General features: G+C 39.3%; 1 protein-coding gene across 3 annotated transcripts in view; it reads right to left on the bottom strand.

Annotated features, from left to right (window-relative positions):
- LOC6503257 (DEAD-box helicase Dbp80) overlaps positions 1-20,913 on the bottom strand; it is a 102,382-nt gene extending 81,469 nt beyond the window's left edge. For 2 of the 3 annotated variants that reach the window (XM_032453867.2, XM_001965783.4), the window contains exons 1-2: positions 20,762-20,912; positions 20,614-20,708 (exon numbers count right to left, since the gene is read on the bottom strand). In XM_032453867.2, coding sequence (XP_032309758.1) covers positions 20,614-20,708; positions 20,762-20,899 — 233 coding nt within the window. In that variant the 5' untranslated portion in view covers positions 20,900-20,912. Of the gene's footprint in view, positions 1-20,613; positions 20,709-20,761 lie in introns of all 3 variants that reach the window. The other variant, XM_032453868.2, reaches the window with a different exon arrangement.
- Positions 20,914-22,795: the final 1,882 nt, after the last annotated feature.

The raw sequence follows: 22,795 nt of genomic DNA, 5'->3' as shown, positions 1-22,795 counted from the left end.
GCTTTGTTTTGTGGAAGTTTGGGTACGCCAAGTCCATGTTGCCAGGAATTTTCCACCTCGAAACATCTGTCAAGGCTGGGGTAACAGTCCATAACGTGGAATACAACAACAGCTTTAATTTTCACACGATACGATCCACATCGGCCCGTCCGGATAGCTGATGGATGCGTAGCCCAAATAAAGTCCACGCTTTCAAGCGTCCGGCATATTTGCTCCATAAATCGAGCCATAGACTCCCACGATGGAAGGCTGTCCTCCTTGTTCCCTGAGAGAGAATCCTCCCATTTCGCTTTTGTGGCAGGATCCAGCTTCTGGAGAATTGACTGGATCTGAGGCATCCTTGGATCTAGGCAGGTGATCCACAACTCATGAGGGAACATATATGACTATTGAACCGGTCAGATAAACCCCGAAGACTAGCAACTGAGCCTGGCTCAACCACCGATAGTTCCAAGATTTCATTAATGTGAGCCTGGAAGATTAAGCGTCGAATACCAAACTGATTACGTAAAAGATCAATGGCGACATCATAATTAGCGTCTCCAAAGCTTATTAGCGTAGACAAGAAATGAGCCACCTAAGCTTTTACATTTTGGTTAGGTGAATGGCTGTTTTTTTTGGAGTGGAGTTTTGAACAGGGCGCATAAATCCGGCCACTCGGCGTAACTGCCGCTGAATGTTGGCATCGGCAACGGGGGCAAGTTGGGAACCTGTTGGTGCACTGGCACAATCGAGAAGCGTAGTGTGCGGAGCAAGCCTCATGGTACCTCCAGTACAAATCACTCCCGACTTCGATGTAATTCTGCTCCGATCGCACAGGCGCTTTACCACTGACTCGAGGGTCGAGTCTAGGGTCCGTATCGCAGCCTTAATCTTCAGGTGTAGGAACTCCATTTCCTGACGGATATTCTCTGCTCGTCTTCGCAGCATCCTCTCTCCTTGCGGAAGCATATCCAATAACTTCAGCACGAGACTCCTTTGCTTAAGTTATCGTGTAGATAATGGAAACAATAGCAACAAGTTGCATTTTAATGATCGAAAAATCAAACCGGACACAATCACGTCGGGGGCACCAAAATGTTTCGCTATTAATAGGTTTTAATAGCGGCCGAATAAATAAACAAGTTGCCTTTTAAATTTTCAATGTTTATTAGGGATTCAACTTAACTCTAAAATATACAGCCGCTCAAAATTAATGCCGAACAGGCAGGAATAAATGCTGATAACAAGCCGCTGCAGCTAAACATATTATGATTATTTTAAATGGTTTTGTTGGTGGCTGCTTGGTCCAAAATTTAGTTTTAATTAAGAATATGAGATGGATATTGATTTTATTTCTATAAAAATGCATACATTAATTTGATTAGTCCTGTACATACACTTTTTTATGAAAGTCAATATGCAAAAAAAGCTGTAGCTACGATGGCTGTGGCTGGGATCACTGTCGCTGAAAAAAACTGAAACGTTGTTCTTGTCGTGGTCTTGAGAGGCTAGTATTAAGGGGACAAATGCTCGTATTTCCTTGATCCTTGATTGGTATGATGCAATGTTACTAATTCCATTTTGAGACAAATTTACTTGCTTTTGTCAGTTACTGAGTCTCAAAGACTTCGATCAGTAAGAGACCGACCGATGCTCAAACCCAGACCTAAAACCCGAAAATATTTATTTAATTTTTTTCGGTTTTGCTCTGATTGAGAGCAGAAACCACAACAAAAAAATAGTTTGACTATTTTTTACGAGCTTTGGTAAAAACTGCTTACATTTTAAAACTTAATCGCGAACATTTCTCAGGCAATGACCGATCTCTTTGCTCAGTTTTTTCACCAAGAAAAATTCCAGCTCAGCTCTACATTTATAATATACAATTAGCCAACCTTATATTTTTCCCACCTTTTGATAAAAGTGTGTACTATCGGATCTTCTTAGTACCTGGCCGTGTTTTGAAGAACTTCACAAAAGCAAACCTGTTGAGCCAAGCAGACAAGGGCGAAGCTGCTAAATAAGTCACATATGTTATAAATCTGAGTAGCAGCGGCGGGTTATCGGCAGTTCTGGTTTTTGTTTACATCTCCCCGTTCGCATGCGCTTTGCTGGTATTTGTAGCGCATGCGCTTTGGGGAGCTTTTTTGGAGAGCTGCTGCACACCAGCAAATCGTGCATTTGTGTGCGTTCGTATTGCTAAGTTCGTATTGCTAAGCTTGGGTACTTGTATTATTGTATTGATTGGAACAGCTGCAAGTTGGGTTAGAGTTGAACCCTCGAGAAATAAAAATATTGAAATTGCCTTGAAAATTGAACTGTGGAATTTAATTCGTTTGGCCGCTATTAAAAACCATTAATAGCTCAACATTTTGGTGACCCCGACGTGATTATCATCCGTTCAATTAACGCGATCAGCATTAAAAGTGCCACTAAAACACCGTTGTTGGTTTTGTTGTCGCATTTTAATTTAATTGGCATCTTAATTGGAATAATTCAATGGAATCTGGAGCTGAAGCCACTGCATCTGCTGCGTCAAGCCGTGAAAGGATGCTGCGGAGACGCGCAGAGGTAACATGCCAGGAAATGGAGGTACTGCATCGGAAGGTCAAGGCTGCGATGCAAACTGAAGATTCAACCATTCTGACCCTCGAGTCTATGGAGAAGCGTCTGCGCGACCGTTTCACCACGCTGCAGGAGGAATTGGAGGAGCTAAATTACAGCGAGATCGGGAGCGATTTATATTGGCGATTCTCTCAGCTGGCTACAGACGTGCACGTTGACATCCAGGTGGAGGTGGCCAAGCGTTCTATGCGGGTTGCTGCTCACTCTACGCTGTTAGATGCTACCAATGGTGCTGGGATTTCAAACGCTCCATATAGGCCTGCTCCCTCATTGCCCCCGTTGCCAATGCCAACATTTAGCGGCGGCTATGCTGAGTGGCCGGATTTCTGCGCCCTATTTAGGACAACAATTGACAGCCACCCGCACTTGACCAACATGGAGAAGCTCAGGTGGCTCATTTCCTGCCTGCGGGACTCAGCCCTGGAGACTGTGAGGGCGCTTGAGATTACCGACGCGAACTATGAGGTTGCCCTCGACCTTTTGCGCAACCGTTTCAGCAACCGTCGCTTAATCTTCCAGTCTCACATCAACGAGATCTTGCAGTTAAGGACGGTTGAGCCAGGATCCGTTGCTACTCTTCGAGAATTATCCGACCGATTTAATGGACATATGCGGGCCCTTATGAGTTCCGGGACGTCGGCTGAAATTCAAGGGTGCCTCCTCATCCAGATCATCTTTCAAAAGCTGGACCCTGCCACAAAGGCCAAATGGGAAGACTCGCTGGCAGGAAACACTGATGATAGCCTGCCAACTTGGGAATCTATGGCTCGGTTTCTGGAGCAAAGGTGCCGTACCCTGGAGACGGTGGATTTGGCCTTAGCTCCGCATTTGTCAGCGAATCAAGCGGGCCGTCGTAGGCCATTTAACAACCGATCCTGCATGCTCCTGAATGCTCCGCCTGCTTCGTGTGCCCTGTGCGGCAACCTGGCACACGCTGTGCCTTCTTGCCCAAGGTTTCTCGCCTTGTCAGTTGAGGAACGATACGATGAGGTTCGACGTCTTGCCCTCTGCTTTGTGTGCCTCAAGTCTGATCATTTAGCCCGCGGATGCTCATCCTCCCGCTGCCCAACTTGCCATCGCCGACACCATGCGCTATTGCATCCTTGCGAGCGTTTAGCCAGCGCCACTTCCGTTCCTGCTTCTGGGGTTGCGACCTCTCAGGCTCCTCCTGCTAATGCTCTTATTGCACAGGATCGCAGCGCTGAAATAGTGTTCTTGCCCACCGCCAACATTCTCGTCCGTGGCAGATCAGGAGCCTTTCTTCCTTGTCGAGCGCTACTTGACTCCGGCTCCCAAGTTCATCTCATCACATCCCGGCTGGCCAGCCAACTTCAGCTTCATCGGTCCAAATGCTCTGTAGCAGTGACTGGCCTTGGAGACGCTGAGTTTATTACGGATCGGGCATCGGTTAACGTTTGCCTGAAGTCTCGCCTATCCACGTATTCCGTTTACATTGAGGCAATTGTGGCGTCTCACATCATAGAGCGTCAACCTGGCCTGAACTTAGATGTGTCCAATTGGAAGGTTCCCGCCAATGTGGTGCTAGCTGACCCGGACTTCCACAGAGCTCAGCGTGTGGATCTGCTGATTGGAGCAAGCCTGTTTTTTGATCTGCTCTCAGTCGGGCAAATCCAGCTAGGAGACGGTCTGCCTCTGTTGCAGAAGACACGTTTTGGATGGGTAGTTTCTGGAGGAGGTTGCACCCCGGGAAACCCTCGCTTGGCCGCATCATGTAAGATGATTTCTGCTGACTCAGCAACCTCGTTTGACGATCGCCTCGATTATCTTCTCCGCCAATTCTGGGAAGTGGATGCCTGCACTGCGCCTATCGTTCAGGCCACTAAGGAGGAGCTCGATTGCGAGGCCCACTTCGTCATGCACCACGTCCGCCTTGAATCAGGTGCCTATTCCGTTCGCCTGCCAATCAAGCACAGTGTGGATCTGTTAGGGGAATCCTACGCACAGGCTTTGCGGCGGTTCCATTCACTTGAGCGCAAGCTGGATCGTCATCCGAATTTAAGGACCCAATATTCGTCTTTCATCAAGGAATACTTGGATCTGGGTCACATGTCTCTGGTGCCGCAGGAATTGCGAGGTAAGTGCCAGTATTTCCTTCCCCACCACTGCGTCCTGAAGGAAGAAAGTTCCACCACTAAGCTGAGAGTTGTGTTCGATGGTTCGGCTGCTACGGCTTCCGGCTATTCCCTCAATGATGTCCTGATGTCCGGCCCCGTGATTCAGCCTAAGCTTTTTCATACATTGCTTCGGTTTCGGACCCACCTTGTAGCTTTGACTGGGGACATTTGCAAGATGTACCGCTGCGTAAGGGTCTTTCCGGATGATAGTTTGCTGCAGTGCATCCTCTGGAGAGATTCTATCCACGATGACGTGAAGGTTTTTAAGCTCGACACCGTGACGTATGGCACAAAGCCAGCGTCTTTTTTATCTATTCGCTCAATGCACCAGCTGGCTAAGGATGAAGGTGCCGGTTTTCCCGTTGGCTCTCGTGTTGTCCTCCAGGATTTTTATGTGGACGACCTTATATCTGGTGCCCCAACGAAGACTGAAGCGCTTGAGATAATAGCTCAGACATCGAGCCTGTTGAACAAGGGTCAGTTTCAATTAAGGAAATGGTGCTCCAACATCCCAGAGGTTTTGGAAGGCGTGCCCGAAAGTGATAGAGAGTCTTACTTGAAATTTGACGATGGCAGTCCGTTCACAAAGACTCTTGGATTAGCATGGGATCCTTCAGCTGACCTGCTGCTTTTTTCCTTTGAAGCTCTTCAGCCCACCGCCAAACCCACCAGGAGATCTATACTATCTTCCGTCGCTCGGTTTTATGACCCAATGGGCTTGGTAGGTCCTGTCGTCACTAGGGCAAAGATCCTGTTGCAGAAGCTGTGCCGAGAAAATTTGTCATGGGATGAAAGCCTTCCTCAATCCCTTCTCTCCGAGTGGTTACAGTTCTGTTCCAGTTTTGACCAAATTCAGCGAATTAAGTTTCCTCGGTTAGTCATTCCCTGCCAAGAAAGGCTGGAGGTCCACGGATTCTGCGACGCTAGCTTAGATGCGTATGGAGCGTGCGTGTATGTATTGTCAGGTTCTGATTGTCGGCTGTTATGCTCAAAGAGTCGAGTGGCACCCATTAAAACTCAGACAATACCGAAGCTAGAGTTATGTGGAGCTGAGTTGCTAGCAAGACTAATGGCTGAAGTTGCTGATCTTGGGACATATAAAGGAGATTATTATTGTTGGTGTGACTCCTTGGTTGCCCTATCCTGGATTCAAGATGAACCTGCTCGATTTAACGTGTTTGTTTCTAATCGCGTTTCTTCCATTCAGGAGCTCACCAAGGCAATGAAATGGCTTTATGTTCCTACTGCCGTCAACCCAGCCGATCTACTGTCCAGAGGTTCTTTTCCCACTGAGCTATTAAACTCCCAGCTTTGGTCCCAAGGCCCTCCATTTCTTCGTGGTTCCAAGGATGATTGGCCCATTGCTGTTGTGGCCGAAAAGGCAGCCATCGAACTTCGCGCCAGGACTTTATTGGCTACGGCTCCACCCAGGGATATCGCCGCATTGTCAAAGTTTGCCAACTCGTTTCCCTCCCTACAGAGAGTGTTCGCCTACGTCTTCAAGTTTTGCCGCCGCATCCGTCACGAAGGGATTTCTGTTCAGGATCTCAAAGGAGGAACCCATCTACTGTTGCGCGCCGTCCAGCTTGCCGAGTTTAAGGAAGAGATAAGCTTACTAAAGTCACGCAGATTGGTTCCGCCCTCAAACCCTCTGGCCTCGCTTGCTCCCTTTGTGGATAATGATGGTTTGCTTCGTGTTGACGGGCGATTGCGGAACTCTGCGTTGGATTTTGACGGACGTCATCCGATCATCCTTCCCAGAGGCCATCCCGTCATTTCGGCCATAGTGACTCACTTTCACGAGAAGAACCTGCATTCTGGTCCTCGGGCACTAGTGGCGAAAATCCGTTCTCAATACTGGCCCATTGGGGGGAGGAAGACCGTTTCAAGGGTTGTGAACAAATGCGTACGTTGTTTTCGCGCAAAGCCTCGTCTACTGGAGCATGTTATGGCCGATCTTCCGACCGAGAGAGTTGCAGGATTCCAATGTTTTGATGTCACTGGTGTGGATTTTTGCGGACCGTTTTTCTACAAGGCAGAGACTCGGAATAAGGGCCCTATTAAATGTTATGTAAGCGTATTCATCTGCTTCAGTACGAAGGCAATCCATTTGGAGTTAGTTAAGGACCTTTCCACCGCTTCGTTTCTGAGCGCCCTCCAACGGTTTATTTGTACGCGACGTAAACCCAGACAGATATGGTCGGATAATGCCACCAACTTTGTGGGTGCCAAGAATGAGCTTATGGAGTTGAAGCAAAGATTCCTCAGCCAGGAGCACCAGGCTTCTCTGCACGATTTTTGCCTGTCTGAGTCTATCGAGTGGCGATTTATTCCTCCACGCTCTCCTCATTTTGGTGGTCTATGGGAAGCAGCAGTGAAAACGGCTAAGCACCATCTTTATCGTGCAGTTGGTCCCGCAGTTCTTGGCTTTGAAGAATTAAGGACTTTGTTGTGCCGCATCGCCTCAATTATTAATTCTCGGCCCCTTGTGTCGATTTCAGAGAATCCTGCGGATCTAGATGTCCTGACGCCGGCTCATTTTTTAAATGGCGGACCGCCTTCAACATTCATCGAGCCGGACCTTACTGCGCTAAACTTTAATCGGCTGGATGGGTGGCAGAGAGTCTCCTTCCTGCAGCAGGTTTTCTGGGCTCGTTGGAAGGAGGAGTACCTTACGCTGTTGCAGCAGCGTTCCAAATGGCGCACCCCTGGCCCTGTAATTGCTGTTGGAGACATAGTCCTGGTGAAGGATGAAAATCTACCTCCAATGAAGTGGCCTCTGGCCAGGATACTGGAGCTGGTTCCTGGGCGTGACGGAGTGCGCCGTGTGGCCGTTCTCAAAACAGCGGTGGGAGTGACTTAGCGTGCGGTGTCACGGCTGTGTCTGCTGCCTGTCAAGGATTCGGTTGAAGATTCAGTCTTCAACGGGGGGAGGATGTTGAGCCAAGCAGACAAGGGCGAAGCTGCTAAATAAGTCACATATGTTATAAATCTGATTAGCAGCGGCGGGTTATCGGCAGTTCTGGTTTTTGTTTACATCTCCCCGTTCGCATGCGCTTTGCTGGTATTTGTAGCGCATGCGCTTTGGGGAGCTTTTTTGGAGAGCTGCTGCACACCAGCAAATCGTGCATTTGTGTGCGTTCGTATTGCTAAGTTCGTATTGCTAAGCTTGGGTACTTGTATTATTGTATTGATTGGAACAGCTGCAAGTTGGGTTAGAGTTGAACCCTCGAGAAATAAAAATATTGAAATTGCCTTGAAAATTGAACTGTGGAATTTAATTCGTTTGGCCGCTATTAAAAACCATTAATAGCTCAACAAAACCTATCCTTAAACTTTATAATATATCTCTCGAAACTTCGATCTTTCCCCTCATGTGGCATAAAAAAGGATAAAAGTATCCGACGTGGCAAATTATATAGGCACTGCTAACTTGTCGTCAATTTCAAAGCTTTTGAAAAACTAGTCACTCCACATTTTCAATATCAAATAATATCTCATGTGGAAGAAATATTACATTACATGGAATAAAAAAAGGATAAAACTATCAAATTATACAGGCATTGCTAAATTGTCGTCAATTTCAAAGCTTTTGAAAAAATTGTCACTCCACATTTCTAATATCTTTGTAGTTCACTAACATCACCGCGCCAGCATCGCTTCATAAACAAAACAATAACCGTGTGTTGTATTCTCCTTAGCCGGAATGCAAAAAACAAAGAACAATTAATGCGCAAAAAATTTAAATATTGTATTGGTGCTCACAAAGAAACACGAAAAATTGTTTTTATACCCTTGCAGAGGGTATTATAATTTTGGTCAAAAGTGTGCAACGCACTGAAGGAGACATCTCCGATCCTATAAAGTATATATATTCTTGATCAGGATCACCTCCTGAGTCGATACGAGCATGTCCGTCTGTCTGTTTCTATGCATGCTAGTCTCTCAGTTTTAGAGCTATCGAGTTGAAACTTTTCACACACCCTTCTTTCCGTTGCAGGCAGTACATAAGTCGGAACGGCCGGGATCGGTCGACTATATCCTATAGCTGCCATATAACTGATTGATCATTGATATTCCAACATTCGGAATCGATTTTTTTATTGTTAGGATGCGAGCATGTGTTTTTCATAAAAGACATTAAGTTCATTATGCTCTTCTGCAGGGTGACCATTGTGGCTTGGATGTTATCGCTGTAGGTTCCTCTTGCTTTTAGGGCACTGGCGTATAAAATAATTGCCCAATCAAGATATTACTCGCCGCATTTGAGTCTTGGGGTCCTTAGTATATTATTACTAGTACATTAAAATTGCACCTTAGGCATACACTTTTAATATTCAATCAGCCAAAGTATTTTTATGACCATATATTTCCAAAATTGGTTTATTGTCGGATCTTCTGCAGGTTAAACCAGTTCATTTTTCAGGTCACGATAGAGTAGCAAGGTGTTTTATGAGGAACTGCGTCAAGGTTGGGTTCAAGCCTCTCGTTAATTCTTTAATCTATCACTGGAAATTTGATCTTTCCCTTTATCACTCCTCTGCATAAAAAAAACGGTAAAAATCTGACGCTGCCAAAAATCAGAAAAAACTGAAAAACTAATTATTTCATATTTGAAATACACTTTCGTAGTTTAATAACTTCTCGCACCTCCCAACCACAATAAATTTATTGAAGATAACTTTCATTGTTATGGATGGTTTTCGGAATGACTTGCAAACATACATATGGGTAGTTCTCTAATGTCGAACGCGTTCGTACGAATTCCAACTGGAAAAAAACAATGTGCCAAGACTGTTTTTATACCCTTGCAGAGGGTATTATAATTTTGGTCAAAAGTGTGCAACGCAGTGAAGGAGACATCTCCGACCCTATAAAGTATATATATTCTTGATAAGGATCACCTCCTGAGTCGATATGAGCATGTCCGTCTTTCCGTCTGTCCGTCGGTCCGTTTGTCTGTCTGTTTCTACGCAAACTAGTCTCTCAGTTTTAAAGCTATGGAGTTGAAACTTTGCACACACCCTTCTTTCCTTTGCAGGCAGTACATAAGTCGGAACGGCCGGTAGTCGGTTGACTATATCCTATAGCTGCCATATAACTGATTGATCGGAAATGCCATAACTTTGGTGTTTTTTAAGTTAGGGGGTTTCCACACATGTTATGTTTGACCAAAATATCTTATGTACAAAATTTCATAAGGATCGGCCGACTATATCATATAGCTGTCATAGAACGATCGGAATTGGCATAACTTTGGTGTTTTTTAAGTTAGAAAGATGGGATTTGGTACAGATTACATAAATTGCATTGATATTCACTATTTGTAATATAGGCTAATAACCAAAGATTACATACATCAATAATGTAAAAGAAACGATGCGATTGCTAATTACTGTGAATTTCTTATCAGATTATCAGTTTATATCATTGTCGCGTGCGACATTGAAAAATAACATTTGTTATCAGTGCGTCGAAGAAATTTGTCAAATGAGCATCAAAACTTGGGCCCAAATAGAAAATTGAACATCTAAGTATTAAAAATAAAAATTTAAATATTATTAGATATATAGCGGATCGTATATAGTTGGCCGATCCTTATGAAATTTTGCAAATCGAATTATTTTGCCAAAAGAGGAATCCATTGAAACTCCCATGCTTCTAACTTGAAAAACAACTAAGTTATGGCTTTTCCGATCTATCAGTTATATGGTAGCTATAGGATATAGACGGCCGATCCTTATGAAATTTGGCATATCGGATAAATATGCCCAAATTAGAATGCATAGAAATTCCCATTCTTCTAACTTGAATTGAATTATATTGCCCAAAGAGAAATCCATTGAAACTTCCATGCTTCTAACTTGAAAAACAACGAAGTTATGGCATTTCCGATCAATCAATTATATGACAGCTATAGGATATAGTCGACCGATCCCGGCCGTTTCGACTTATATACTGCCTGCAAAGAAGAGAAGGATGTGTGCAAAGTTTCAACTCGATAGCTTTAAGGGGGCAGGATGGTTTGAGACTTCAAAAAATTTTTTTTTTCAGAAATTTTTTATATAATAGAACATTATCTTAGGAATATACTGTTTCATGTCAATCGGACTAAAACTTGCTGAGATACCGATTTTCTAGTTTCTTTCTCTCCATATACTTTCAATTGCTTTTAAAACTTTAGACGCGTTTTTCTCAAAACAACTTTTTCAAGTAGGTGCGTAACGTAACTCAAAAAGTAAACTCGGATCTAAATAAAATTTTGCACACATTTTTAATACAATAAATACTTGCGGATGAACGAACTTTTTTTTTTTTTTAATTTTTTTTTTACCATTTTTTCGGGCAATATATATTTGATATTTATGAAAAAATGGTACCTCCGACTTTAGAACCGCGCCAAAAATTCAAAATCGCATATTTTTCAAAATATTTTATATAATATTTTAAGTAAATCAATTCAATTTTTTCATTTCCGACAACACTGTAAGGCCAGACTTTACGCACAGCAAGAGACCAATTTTTGGAAGCGACTCCGGCCGACTGCCCGTCACGGGATAAATAATAATTATTTCTTAACAAAAAAAATTCCTAGATACTCTCCAAATATAGCCGTGTATAATTTAAAAAATATGAATAATTGTATTCACTCAAAAATGAAAGTCAATATGCAAAAAAAGCTGTAGCTACGATGGCTGTGGCTGGGATCACTGTCGCTGAAAAAAACTGAAACGTTGTTCTTGTCGTGGTCTTGAGAGGCTAGTATTAAGGGGACAAATGCTCGTATTTCCTTGATCCTTGATTGGTATGATGCAATGTTACTAATTCCATTTTGAGACAAATTTACTTGCTTTTGTCAGTTACTGAGTCTCAAAGACTTCGATCAGTAAGAGACCGACCGATGCTCAAACCCGGACCTAAAACCCGAAAATATTTATTTAATTTTTTTCGGTTTTGCTCTGATTGAGAGCAGAAACCACAACAAAAAAATAGTTTGACTATTTTTTACGAGCTTTGGTAAATATCTGCTTACATTTTAAAACTTAATCGCGAACATTTCTCAGGCAATGACCGATCTCTTTGCTCAGTTTTTTCACCAAGAAAAATTCCAGCTCAGCTCTACATTTATAATATACAATTAGCCAACCTTATATTTTTCCCACCTTTTGATAAAAGTGTGTACTATCGGATCTTCTTAGTACCTGGCCGTGTTTTGAAGAACTTCACAAAAGCAAACCTATCCTTAAACTTTATAATATATCTCTCGAAACTTCGATCTTTCCCCTCATGTGGCATAAAAAAGGATAAAAGTATCCGACGTGGCAAATTATATAGGCACTGCTAACTTGTCGTCAATTTCAAAGCTTTTGAAAAACTAGTCACTCCACATTTTCAATATCAAATAATATCTCATGTGGAAGAAATATTACATTACTTGGAATAAAAAAAGGATAAAACTATCAAATTATACAGGCATTGCTAAATTGTCGTCAATTTCAAAGCTTTTGAAAAAATTGTCACTCCACATTTCTAATATCTTTGTAGTTCACTAACATCACCGCGCCAGCATCGCTTCATAAACAAAACAATAACCGTGTGTTGTATTCTCCTTAGCCGGAATGCAAAAAACAAAGAACAATTAATGCGCAAAAAATTTAAATATTGTATTGGTGCTCACAAAGAAACACGAAAAATTGTTTTTATACCCTTGCAGAGGGTATTATAATTTTGGTCAAAAGTGTGCAACGCACTGAAGGAGACATCTCCGATCCTATAAAGTATATATATTCTTGATCAGGATCACCTCCTGAGTCGATATGAGCATGTCCGTCGGTCTGTCTGTCGGTTTCTACGCAAACTAGTCTTTCAGTTTTAAAGCTATCGAGTTGAAACTTTGCACACACCCTTCTTTCCTTTGCAGGCAGTACATAAGTCGGAACGGCCGGGATCGGTCGACTATATCCTATAGCTGCCATATAACTGATTGATCATTGATATTCCAACATTCGGAATCGATTTTTTTATTGTTAGGATGCGAGCATGTGTTTTTCATAAAAGACATTAAGTTCATTATGCTCTTCTGCAGGGTGACCATTGTGGCTTGGATGTTATCGCTGTAGGTTCCTCTTGCTTTTAGGGCACTGGCGTATAAAATAATTGCCCAATCAAGATATTACTCGCCGCATTTGAGTCTTGGGGTCCTTAGTATATTATTACTAGTACATTAAAATTGCACCTTAGGCATACACTTTTAATATTCAATCAGCCAAAGTATTTTTATGACCATATATTTCCAAAATTGGTTTATTGTCGGATCTTCTGCAGGTTAAACCAGTTCATTTTTCAGGTCACGATAGAGTAGCAAGGTGTTTTATGAGGAACTGCGTCAAGGTTGGGTTCAAGCCTCTCGTTAATTCTTTAATCTATCACTGGAAATTTGATCTTTCCCTTTATCACTCCTCTGCATAAAAAAAACGGTAAAAATCTGACGCTGCCAAAAATCAGAAAAAACTGAAAAACTAATTATTTCATATTTGAAATACACTTTCGTAGTTTAATAACTTCTCGCACCTCCCAACCACAATAAATTTATTGAAGATAACTTTAATTGTTATGGATGGTTTTCGGAATGACTTGCAAACATACATATGGGTAGTTCTCTAATGTCGAACGCGTTCGTACGAATTCCAACTGGAAAAAAACAATGTGCCAAGACTGTTTTTATACCCTTGCAGAGGGTATTATAATTTTGGTCAAAAGTGTGCAACGCAGTGAAGGAGACATCTCCGACCCTATAAAGTATATATATTCTTGATAAGGATCACCTCCTGAGTCGATATGAGCATGTCCGTCTTTCCGTCTGTCCGTCGGTCCGTTTGTCTGTCTGTTTCTACGCAAACTAGTCTCTCAGTTTTAAAGCTATGGAGTTGAAACTTTGCACACACCCTTCTTTCCTTTGCAGGCAGTACATAAGTCGGAACGGCCGGTAGTCGGTTGACTATATCCTATAGCTGCCATATAACTGATTGATCGGAAATGCCATAACTTTGGTGTTTTTTAAGTTAGGGGGTTTCCACACATGTTATGTTTGACCAAAATATCTTATGTACAAAATTTCATAAGGATCGGCCGACTATATCATATAGCTGTCATAGAACGATCGGAATTGGCATAACTTTGGTGTTTTTTAAGTTAGAAAGATGGGATTTGGTACAGATTACATAAATTGCATTGATATTCACTATTTGTAATATAGGCTAATAACCAAAGATTACATACATCAATAATGTAAAAGAAACGATGCGATTGCTAATTACTGTGAATTTCTTATCAGATTATCAGTTTATATCATTGTCGCGTGCGACATTGAAAAATAACATTTGTTATCAGTGCGTCGAAGAAATTTGTCAAATGAGCATCAAAACTTGGGCCCAAATAGAAAATTGAACATCTAAGTATTAAAAATAAAAATTTAAATATTATTAGATATATAGCGGATCGTATATAGTTGGCCGATCCTTATGAAATTTTGCAAATCGAATTATTTTGCCAAAAGAGGAATCCATTGAAACTCCCTTGCTTCTAACTTGAAAAACAACTAAGTTATGGCTTTTCCGATCTATCAGTTATATGGTAGCTATAGGATATAGACGGCCGATCCTTATGAAATTTGGCATATCGGATAAATATGCCCAAATTAGAATGCATAGAAATTCCCATTCTTCTAACTTGAATTGAATTATATTGCCCAAAGAGAAATCCATTGAAACTTCCATGCTTCTAACTTGAAAAACAACGAAGTTATGGCATTTCCGATCAATCAATTATATGACAGCTATAGGATATAGTCGACCGATCCCGGCCGTTTCGACTTATATACTGCCTGCAAAGAAGAGAAGGATGTGTGCAAAGTTTCAACTCGATAGCTTTAAGGGGGCAGGATGGTTTGAGACTTCAAAAAATTTTTTTTTTCAGAAATTTTTTATATAATAGAACATTATCTTAGGAATATACTGTTTCATGTCAATCGGACTAAAACTTGCTGAGATACCGATTTTCTAGTTTCTTTCTCTCCATACACTTTCAATTGCTTTTAAAACTTTAGACGCGTTTTTCTCAAAACAACTTTTTCAAGTAGGTGCGTAACGTAACTCAAAAAGTAAACTCGGATCTAAATAAAATTTTGCACACATTTTTAATACAATAAATACTTGCGGATGAACGAACTTTTTTTTTTTTTTAATTTTTTTTTTACCATTTTTTCGGGCAATATATATTTGATATTTATGAAAAAATGGTACCTCCGACTTTAGAACCGCGCCAAAAATTCAAAATCGCATATTTTTCAAAATATTTTATATAATATTTTAAGTAAATCAATTCAATTTTTTCATTTCCGACAACACTGTAAGGCCAGACTTTACGCACAGCAAGAGACCAATTTTTGGAAGCGACTCCGGCCGACTGCCCGTCACGGGATAAATAATAATTATTTCTTAACAAAAAAAATTCCTAGATACTCTCCAAATATAGCCGTGTATAATTTAAAAAATATGAATAATTGTATTCACTCAAAAATGAAAGTCAATATGCAAAAAAAGCTGTAGCTACGATGGCTGTGGCTGGGATCACTGTCGCTGAAAAAAACTGAAACGTTGTTCTTGTCGTGGTCTTGAGAGGCTAGTATTAAGGGGACAAATGCTCGTATTTCCTTGATCCTTGATTGGTATGATGCAATGTTACTAATTCCATTTTGAGACAAATTTACTTGCTTTTGTCAGTTACTGAGTCTCAAAGACTTCGATCAGTAAGAGACCGACCGATGCTCAAACCCGGACCTAAAACCCGAAAATATTTATTTAATTTTTTTCGGTTTTGCTCTGATTGAGAGCAGAAACCACAACAAAAAAATAGTTTGACTATTTTTTACGAGCTTTGGTAAATATCTGCTTACATTTTAAAACTTAATCGCGAACATTTCTCAGGCAATGACCGATCTCTTTGCTCAGTTTTTTCACCAAGAAAAATTCCAGCTCAGCTCTACATTTATAATATACAATTAGCCAACCTTATATTTTTCCCACCTTTTGATAAAAGTGTGTACTATCGGATCTTCTTAGTACCTGGCCGTGTTTTGAAGAACTTCACAAAAGCAAACCTATCCTTAAACTTTATAATATATCTCTCGAAACTTCGATCTTTCCCCTCATGTGGCATAAAAAAGGATAAAAGTATCCGACGTGGCAAATTATATAGGCACTGCTAACTTGTCGTCAATTTCAAAGCTTTTGAAAAACTAGTCACTCCACATTTTCAATATCAAATAATATCTCATGTGGAAGAAATATTACATTACTTGGAATAAAAAAAGGATAAAACTATCAAATTATACAGGCATTGCTAAATTGTCGTCAATTTCAAAGCTTTTGAAAAAATTGTCACTCCACATTTCTAATATCTTTGTAGTTCACTAACATCACCGCGCCAGCATCGCTTCATAAACAAAACAATAACCGTGTGTTGTATTCTCCTTAGCCGGAATGCAAAAAACAAAGAACAATTAATGCGCAAAAAATTTAAATATTGTATTGGTGCTCACAAAGAAACACGAAAAATTGTTTTTATACCCTTGCAGAGGGTATTATAATTTTGGTCAAAAGTGTGCAACGCACTGAAGGAGACATCTCCGATCCTATAAAGTATATATATTCTTGATCAGGATCACCTCCTGAGTCGATATGAGCATGTCCGTCGGTCTGTCTGTCGGTTTCTACGCAAACTAGTCTTTCAGTTTTAAAGCTATCGAGTTGAAACTTTGCACACACCCTTCTTTCCTTTGCAGGCAGTACATAAGTCGGAACGGCCGGGATCGGTCGACTATATCCTATAGCTGCCATATAACTGATTGATCATTGATATTCCAACATTCGGAATCGATTTTTTTATTGTTAGGATGCGAGCATGTGTTTTTCATAAAAGACATTAAGTTCATTATGCTCTTCTGCAGGGTGACCATTGTGGCTTGGATGTTATCGCTGTAGGTTCCTCTTGCTTTTAGGGCACTGGCGTATAAAATAATTGCCCAATCAAGATATTACTCGCCGCATTTGAGTCTTGGGGTCCTTAGTATATTATTACTAGTACATTAAAATTGCACCTTAGGCATACACTTTTAATATTCAATCAGCCAAAGTATTTTTATGACCATATATTTCCAAAATTGGTTTATTGTCGGATCTTCTGCAGGTTAAACCAGTTCATTTTTCAGGTCACGATAGAGTAGCAAGGTGTTTTATGAGGAACTGCGTCAAGGTTGGGTTCAAGCCTCTCGTTAATTCTTTAATCTATCACTGGAAATTTGATCTTTCCCTTTATCACTCCTCTGCATAAAAAAAACGGTAAAAATCTGACGCTGCCAAAAATCAGAAAAAACTGAAAAACTAATTATTTCATATTTGAAATACACTTTCGTAGTTTAATAACTTCTCGCACCTCCCAACCACAATAAATTTATTGAAGATAACTTTAATTGTTATGGATGGTTTTCGGAATGACTTGCAAACATACATATGGGTAGTTCTCTAATGTCGAACGCGTTCGTACGAATTCCAACTGGAAAAAAACAATGTGCCAAGACTGTTTTTATACCCTTGCAGAGGGTATTATAATTTTGGTCAAAAGTGTGCAACGCAGTGAAGGAGACATCTCCGACCCTATAAAGTATATATATTCTTGATAAGGATCACCTCCTGAGTCGATATGAGCATGTCCGTCTTTCCGTCTGTCCGTCGGTCCGTTTGTCTGTCTGTTTCTACGCAAACTAGTCTCTCAGTTTTAAAGCTATGGAGTTGAAACTTTGCACACACCCTTCTTTCCTTTGCAGGCAGTACATAAGTCGGAACGGCCGGTAATCGGTTGACTATATCCTATAGCTGCCATATAACTGATTGATCGGAAATGCCATAACTTTGGTGTTTTTTAAGTTAGGGGGTTTCCACACATGTTATGTTTGACCAAAATATCTTATGTACAAAATTTCATAAGGATCGGCCGACTATATCATATAGCTGTCATAGAACGATCGGAATTGGCATAACTTTGGTGTTTTTTAAGTTAGAAAGATGGGATTTGGTACAGATTACATAAATTGCATTGATATTCACTATTTGTAATATAGGCTAATAACCAAAGATTACATACATCAATAATGTAAAAGAAACGATGCGATTGCTAATTACTGTGAATTTCTTATCAGATTATCAGTTTATATCATTGTCGCGTGCGACATTGAAAAATAACATTTGTTATCAGTGCGTCGAAGAAATTTGTCAAATGAGCATCAAAACTTGGGCCCAAATAGAAAATTGAACATCTAAGTATTAAAAATAAAAATTTAAATATTATTAGATATATAGCGGATCGTATATAGTTGGCCGATCCTTATGAAATTTTGCAAATCGAATTATTTTGCCAAAAGAGGAATCCATTGAAACTCCCATGCTTCTAACTTGAAAAACAACTAAGTTATGGCTTTTCCGATCTATCAGTTATATGGTAGCTATAGGATATAGACGGCCGATCCTTATGAAATTTGGCATATCGGATAAATATGCCCAAATTAGAATGCATAGAAATTCCCATTCTTCTAACTTGAATTGAATTATATTGCCCAAAGAGAAATCCATTGAAACTTCCATGCTTCTAACTTGAAAAACAACGAAGTTATGGCATTTCCGATCAATCAATTATATGACAGCTATAGGATATAGTCGACCGATCCCGGCCGTTTCGACTTATATACTGCCTGCAAAGAAGAGAAGGATGTGTGCAAAGTTTCAACTCGATAGCTTTAAGGGGGCAGGATGGTTTGAGACTTCAAAAAATTTTTTTTTTCAGAAATTTTTTATATAATAGAACATTATCTTAGGAATATACTGTTTCATGTCAATCGGACTAAAACTTGCTGAGATACCGATTTTCTAGTTTCTTTCTCTCCATACACTTTCAATTGCTTTTAAAACTTTAGACGCGTTTTTCTCAAAACAACTTTTTCAAGTAGGTGCGTAACGTAACTCAAAAAGTAAACTCGGATCTAAATAAAATTTTGCACACATTTTTAATACAATAAATACTTGCGGATGAACGAACTTTTTTTTTTTTTTAATTTTTTTTTTACCATTTTTTCGGGCAATATATATTTGATATTTATGAAAAAATGGTACCTCCGACTTTAGAACCGCGCCAAAAATTCAAAATCGCATATTTTTCAAAATATTTTATATAATATTTTAAGTAAATCAATTCAATTTTTTCATTTCCGACAACACTGTAAGGCCAGACTTTACGCACAGCAAGAGACCAATTTTTGGAAGCGACTCCGGCCGACTGCCCGTCACGGGATAAATAATAATTATTTCTTAACAAAAAAAATTCCTAGATACTCTCCAAATATAGCCGTGTATAATTTAAAAAATATGAATAATTGTATTCACTCAAAAATAAAAAAAAAAAATCGCAAAAATCTGCTATTTTTCAGCCTCTGAAACCATCCTGCCCCCTTAAAACTGAGAGACTAGTTTGCGTAGAAACAGATAGACGGACAGACGGACATACTTATATCGACTCAGGAGGTGATCCTGATCGAGAATATATATACTTTATAGGGTCGGAGATGTCTCCTTCACTGCGTTGCACACTTTTGACCAAAATTATAATACCCTCTGCAAGGGTATAAACATCTTATGTCACAATAAAATTATTTAGTTTCCCACATATAAAATCATTTTAATGTCATTAAAACTATTTTATTATTTTTTTTACATGCTGATTTTTAGCGGTACATCGCGAACGATACCAGAATTTCTATGAACTAATTTGTTAATCATCTGTTTATTGAAAAACTTGTTCGCTGTTTTTGAATTTTACTCCTCTTTTTAAACACCTTATAGAGAGATTGATTTGGTATACATACATATATAAAAACGGAAAATATGTCAAATGTTTTCCATGCGAAATAATTAAATATAACTTAAATAAAACTGCCTTAAGATTTACTACAAGTATCTATTTTGTCATATTACAATGCACAGGGAAATATTTCCAAGAAAACAAGTCAGGAAAGCTAACTTCGGGCGGAGCCGAAGTTGATATACCCTTGCAGTTGAGTCGCAGTCCGCTAGGTGGCGCCACAAATCTTATATTATTAGATATATAGCGGATCCTATATAGTTGGCCGATCCTTATGAAATTTGGCATATCGAATTATTTTGCCCAAAGAGGAATCCATTGAAACTCCCATCTTTCTAACTTGAAAAAACGAAGTTATAGCATTTCCGGTCAATCAGTTATATGGCAGCTATAGGATATAGTCGACCGATCCCGGCCGTTACGACTTATGTACTGCCTGCAACGGAAAGAAGGGTGTGTGAAAAGTTTCAACTCGATAGCTCTAAAACTGAGAGACTAGCATGCATAGAAACAGACAGACGGACATGCTCGTATCGACTCAGTAGGTGATCCAGATCAAGAATATACATATATACTTTATAGGGTCGGAGATGTCTCCTTCACTGCGTTGCACACTTTTGACCAAAATTAGAATACCCTCTACAAGGGTATAAATATGTATGTACCATGAAACTATTGTATCATGGAAGTTGCAAACATTCCTTACAAGAAAACACTATGATATATTCGATGATATTAAAAATTTTTTTTTTCGGTCCTGATTTACCATTTTCTGGAAGGCCCATACGTATGTACATATGTAGCTTATAATTCCGAAAATTGTTTATACTTATGTAGGTCTTTAAAAATTAAATGACTGAATCGAATTCGACTCAGTAATTATTAAATTCGTAAGTAGGCTTACTCGGCTGTATCGCCCTCGTTTCCATCTGCTGTTTTTGAGCTTAAACCAGTTGTGTAGGTTTTTCCATTATCAGATTCGATTTCAAGCTTATCAACCTAAAAACAAAATTTTAAAGTTTTTTTCTCAGTATGGTGCTGTTATCAATTACCAATTTTGATACTTCTTGATCTTCTGCTTTTTTAACCCAATCAGTCATTTCAATAAATATTACTGAAATTGAACAGTGTAAGTGTACAATAAATGAAATCAAAACACCGGAAAGTTGAAACCCCAGTGTGACCGACATTAAAAATTACAAGGTTTAACTAGTATTAGTAATATGCATTAAATGCATTTCAAATGTTAGAGTAAAAAAATGTATTGCTTACACTGTGTAATACTTTTCAACAATGAAAAATTTTATTAGTAGTAAGATGAATTTTATTAGGCAGTAAGATATCTTTGGTTTTATTATTATGAATTTGGTGTATTTTATGTCTTATTTGCCCATATGATATTTTAATTGAAATTTATACATATACATATATGGGCGTAACCACGTGTAAGAAGCCAAGTTGTTGTAAGATTACACAGGCCGACAATTTCCAACTTTTTTTTTCCTCCACGAATAGTTTTACCTGCTCCATAACCTTTTGGCTCCCCTGAACCAAAGTCCAGAACAAACATAGGTTCTATCATCCACAGTTTCCGCGGTACACCTAAGAGAAGAAATTGATCAAATTTTACCACATATTAAATTATGTAGGCCGTGTAATGGCTATGACCATCATTGTTTCTAGAACATATCATTTTTGAAATGTATGTGTACCAACTAAAATTAAAAAATGGTATCTAGCAGTTACCATATCTTTGGAATACTCATCCAAAGTTGAAATCTCAGATTTTCTACATTAATTTTTGGTCTTCTATGATTTTTCCCCAAATATTTTCCTATAGAAGATTTTTATTTTCTTATTGAAATCAGTAGATTATACCATGTTTTAATTTTGGATTTAAGGGAAAACGCGAAATAATTTTATTGAATTTAATATAGGTGGTTAAACAATATTTTTGTCAATTAAATTGGAGTTTTTAATCTCATATTTTCAAAAGGTCATGGCTATCTACAATTTCTGTAGAGCTTTACTAAACCAGCTAAACCTTCAATAGATACGTTTTGAACATAGAAACAGTTTTAGATAGCCATGACTTTAAAAATATACGAGATTAAAAACTCCAATTTAATTGACGAAAATATTGTTTAACCACCAATAATAAATTCAATAAAATTACTTCGCGTTTTCCCTTAAATCCAAAATTAAAACATGGTATGATCTACTGATTTCAATAAGAAAATGAAAATCTTCTAAGTAGTATATCTTCTAATAAGTATGGGAAAATATTTGGGGAAAAATCATAGAAGACCTAAAATTAATGTAGAAAATCTGAGATTTCAACTTTGGATGAGTATTCCAAAGATATGGTAACTGCTAGATACCATTTTTTAATTTTAGTTGGTACACATACATTTCAAAAATGATATGTTCTAAAAACAATGATGGTCATAGCCATTACACGGCCTACATAATTCAATATGTGGTAAAATTTGTTCAATTTCTTCTCTTAGGTGTACCGCGGAAACTGTGGGTGATAGAACCTATGTTTGTTCTGGACTTTGGTTCAGGGGAGCCTAAAGGTTATGGAGCAGGTGAAATTATGCATGGAGATTTTTCGCTGTTGGCCTGTGTTATTAGACTAATTAAGATTATTTCACGAAAGAAAGGGTTATGAAACGAATTTTTGACCCGGAAAGGATGTGAATGAATTAGCTTAACTTTTTAAAATTTTAATTTACATTAGTCGCCAATTACGTGATTTATTCGATTTCTCGAATGATATCCTGTTTAAAAATTTCTCCAAGTCCGTTAGCCACGAACTATGGTACACAAAGAAGTGAAAAGTGTCATAGTTTGCGTAACTCGCATTAGAAGATCGGTCTATCTACCGTATCTTTCTACAGCTGGGCGATCTTCTCAAACACCTCTGGTTTCTTGGTGGCACCAGTTCTTGGCGACTGAGGGGATGCCGGCAGGGCTTCGCCGACATATTGCAACCCCTAATGCGGTGTTAACATATATTGTCCATAGTTTATTGTTTTTTCAATATTGTTTTTAATATTGTGAAGCTCTAAGAGGATGCCCCC

The sequence above is a fragment of the Drosophila ananassae genome, chromosome 2R, assembly GCF_017639315.1.
Source record: "Drosophila ananassae strain 14024-0371.13 chromosome 2R, ASM1763931v2, whole genome shotgun sequence".
Classification (NCBI taxonomy): domain Eukaryota; kingdom Metazoa; phylum Arthropoda; class Insecta; order Diptera; family Drosophilidae; genus Drosophila; species Drosophila ananassae.
This window is presented reverse-complemented; position numbering and strand designations above follow the sequence as displayed.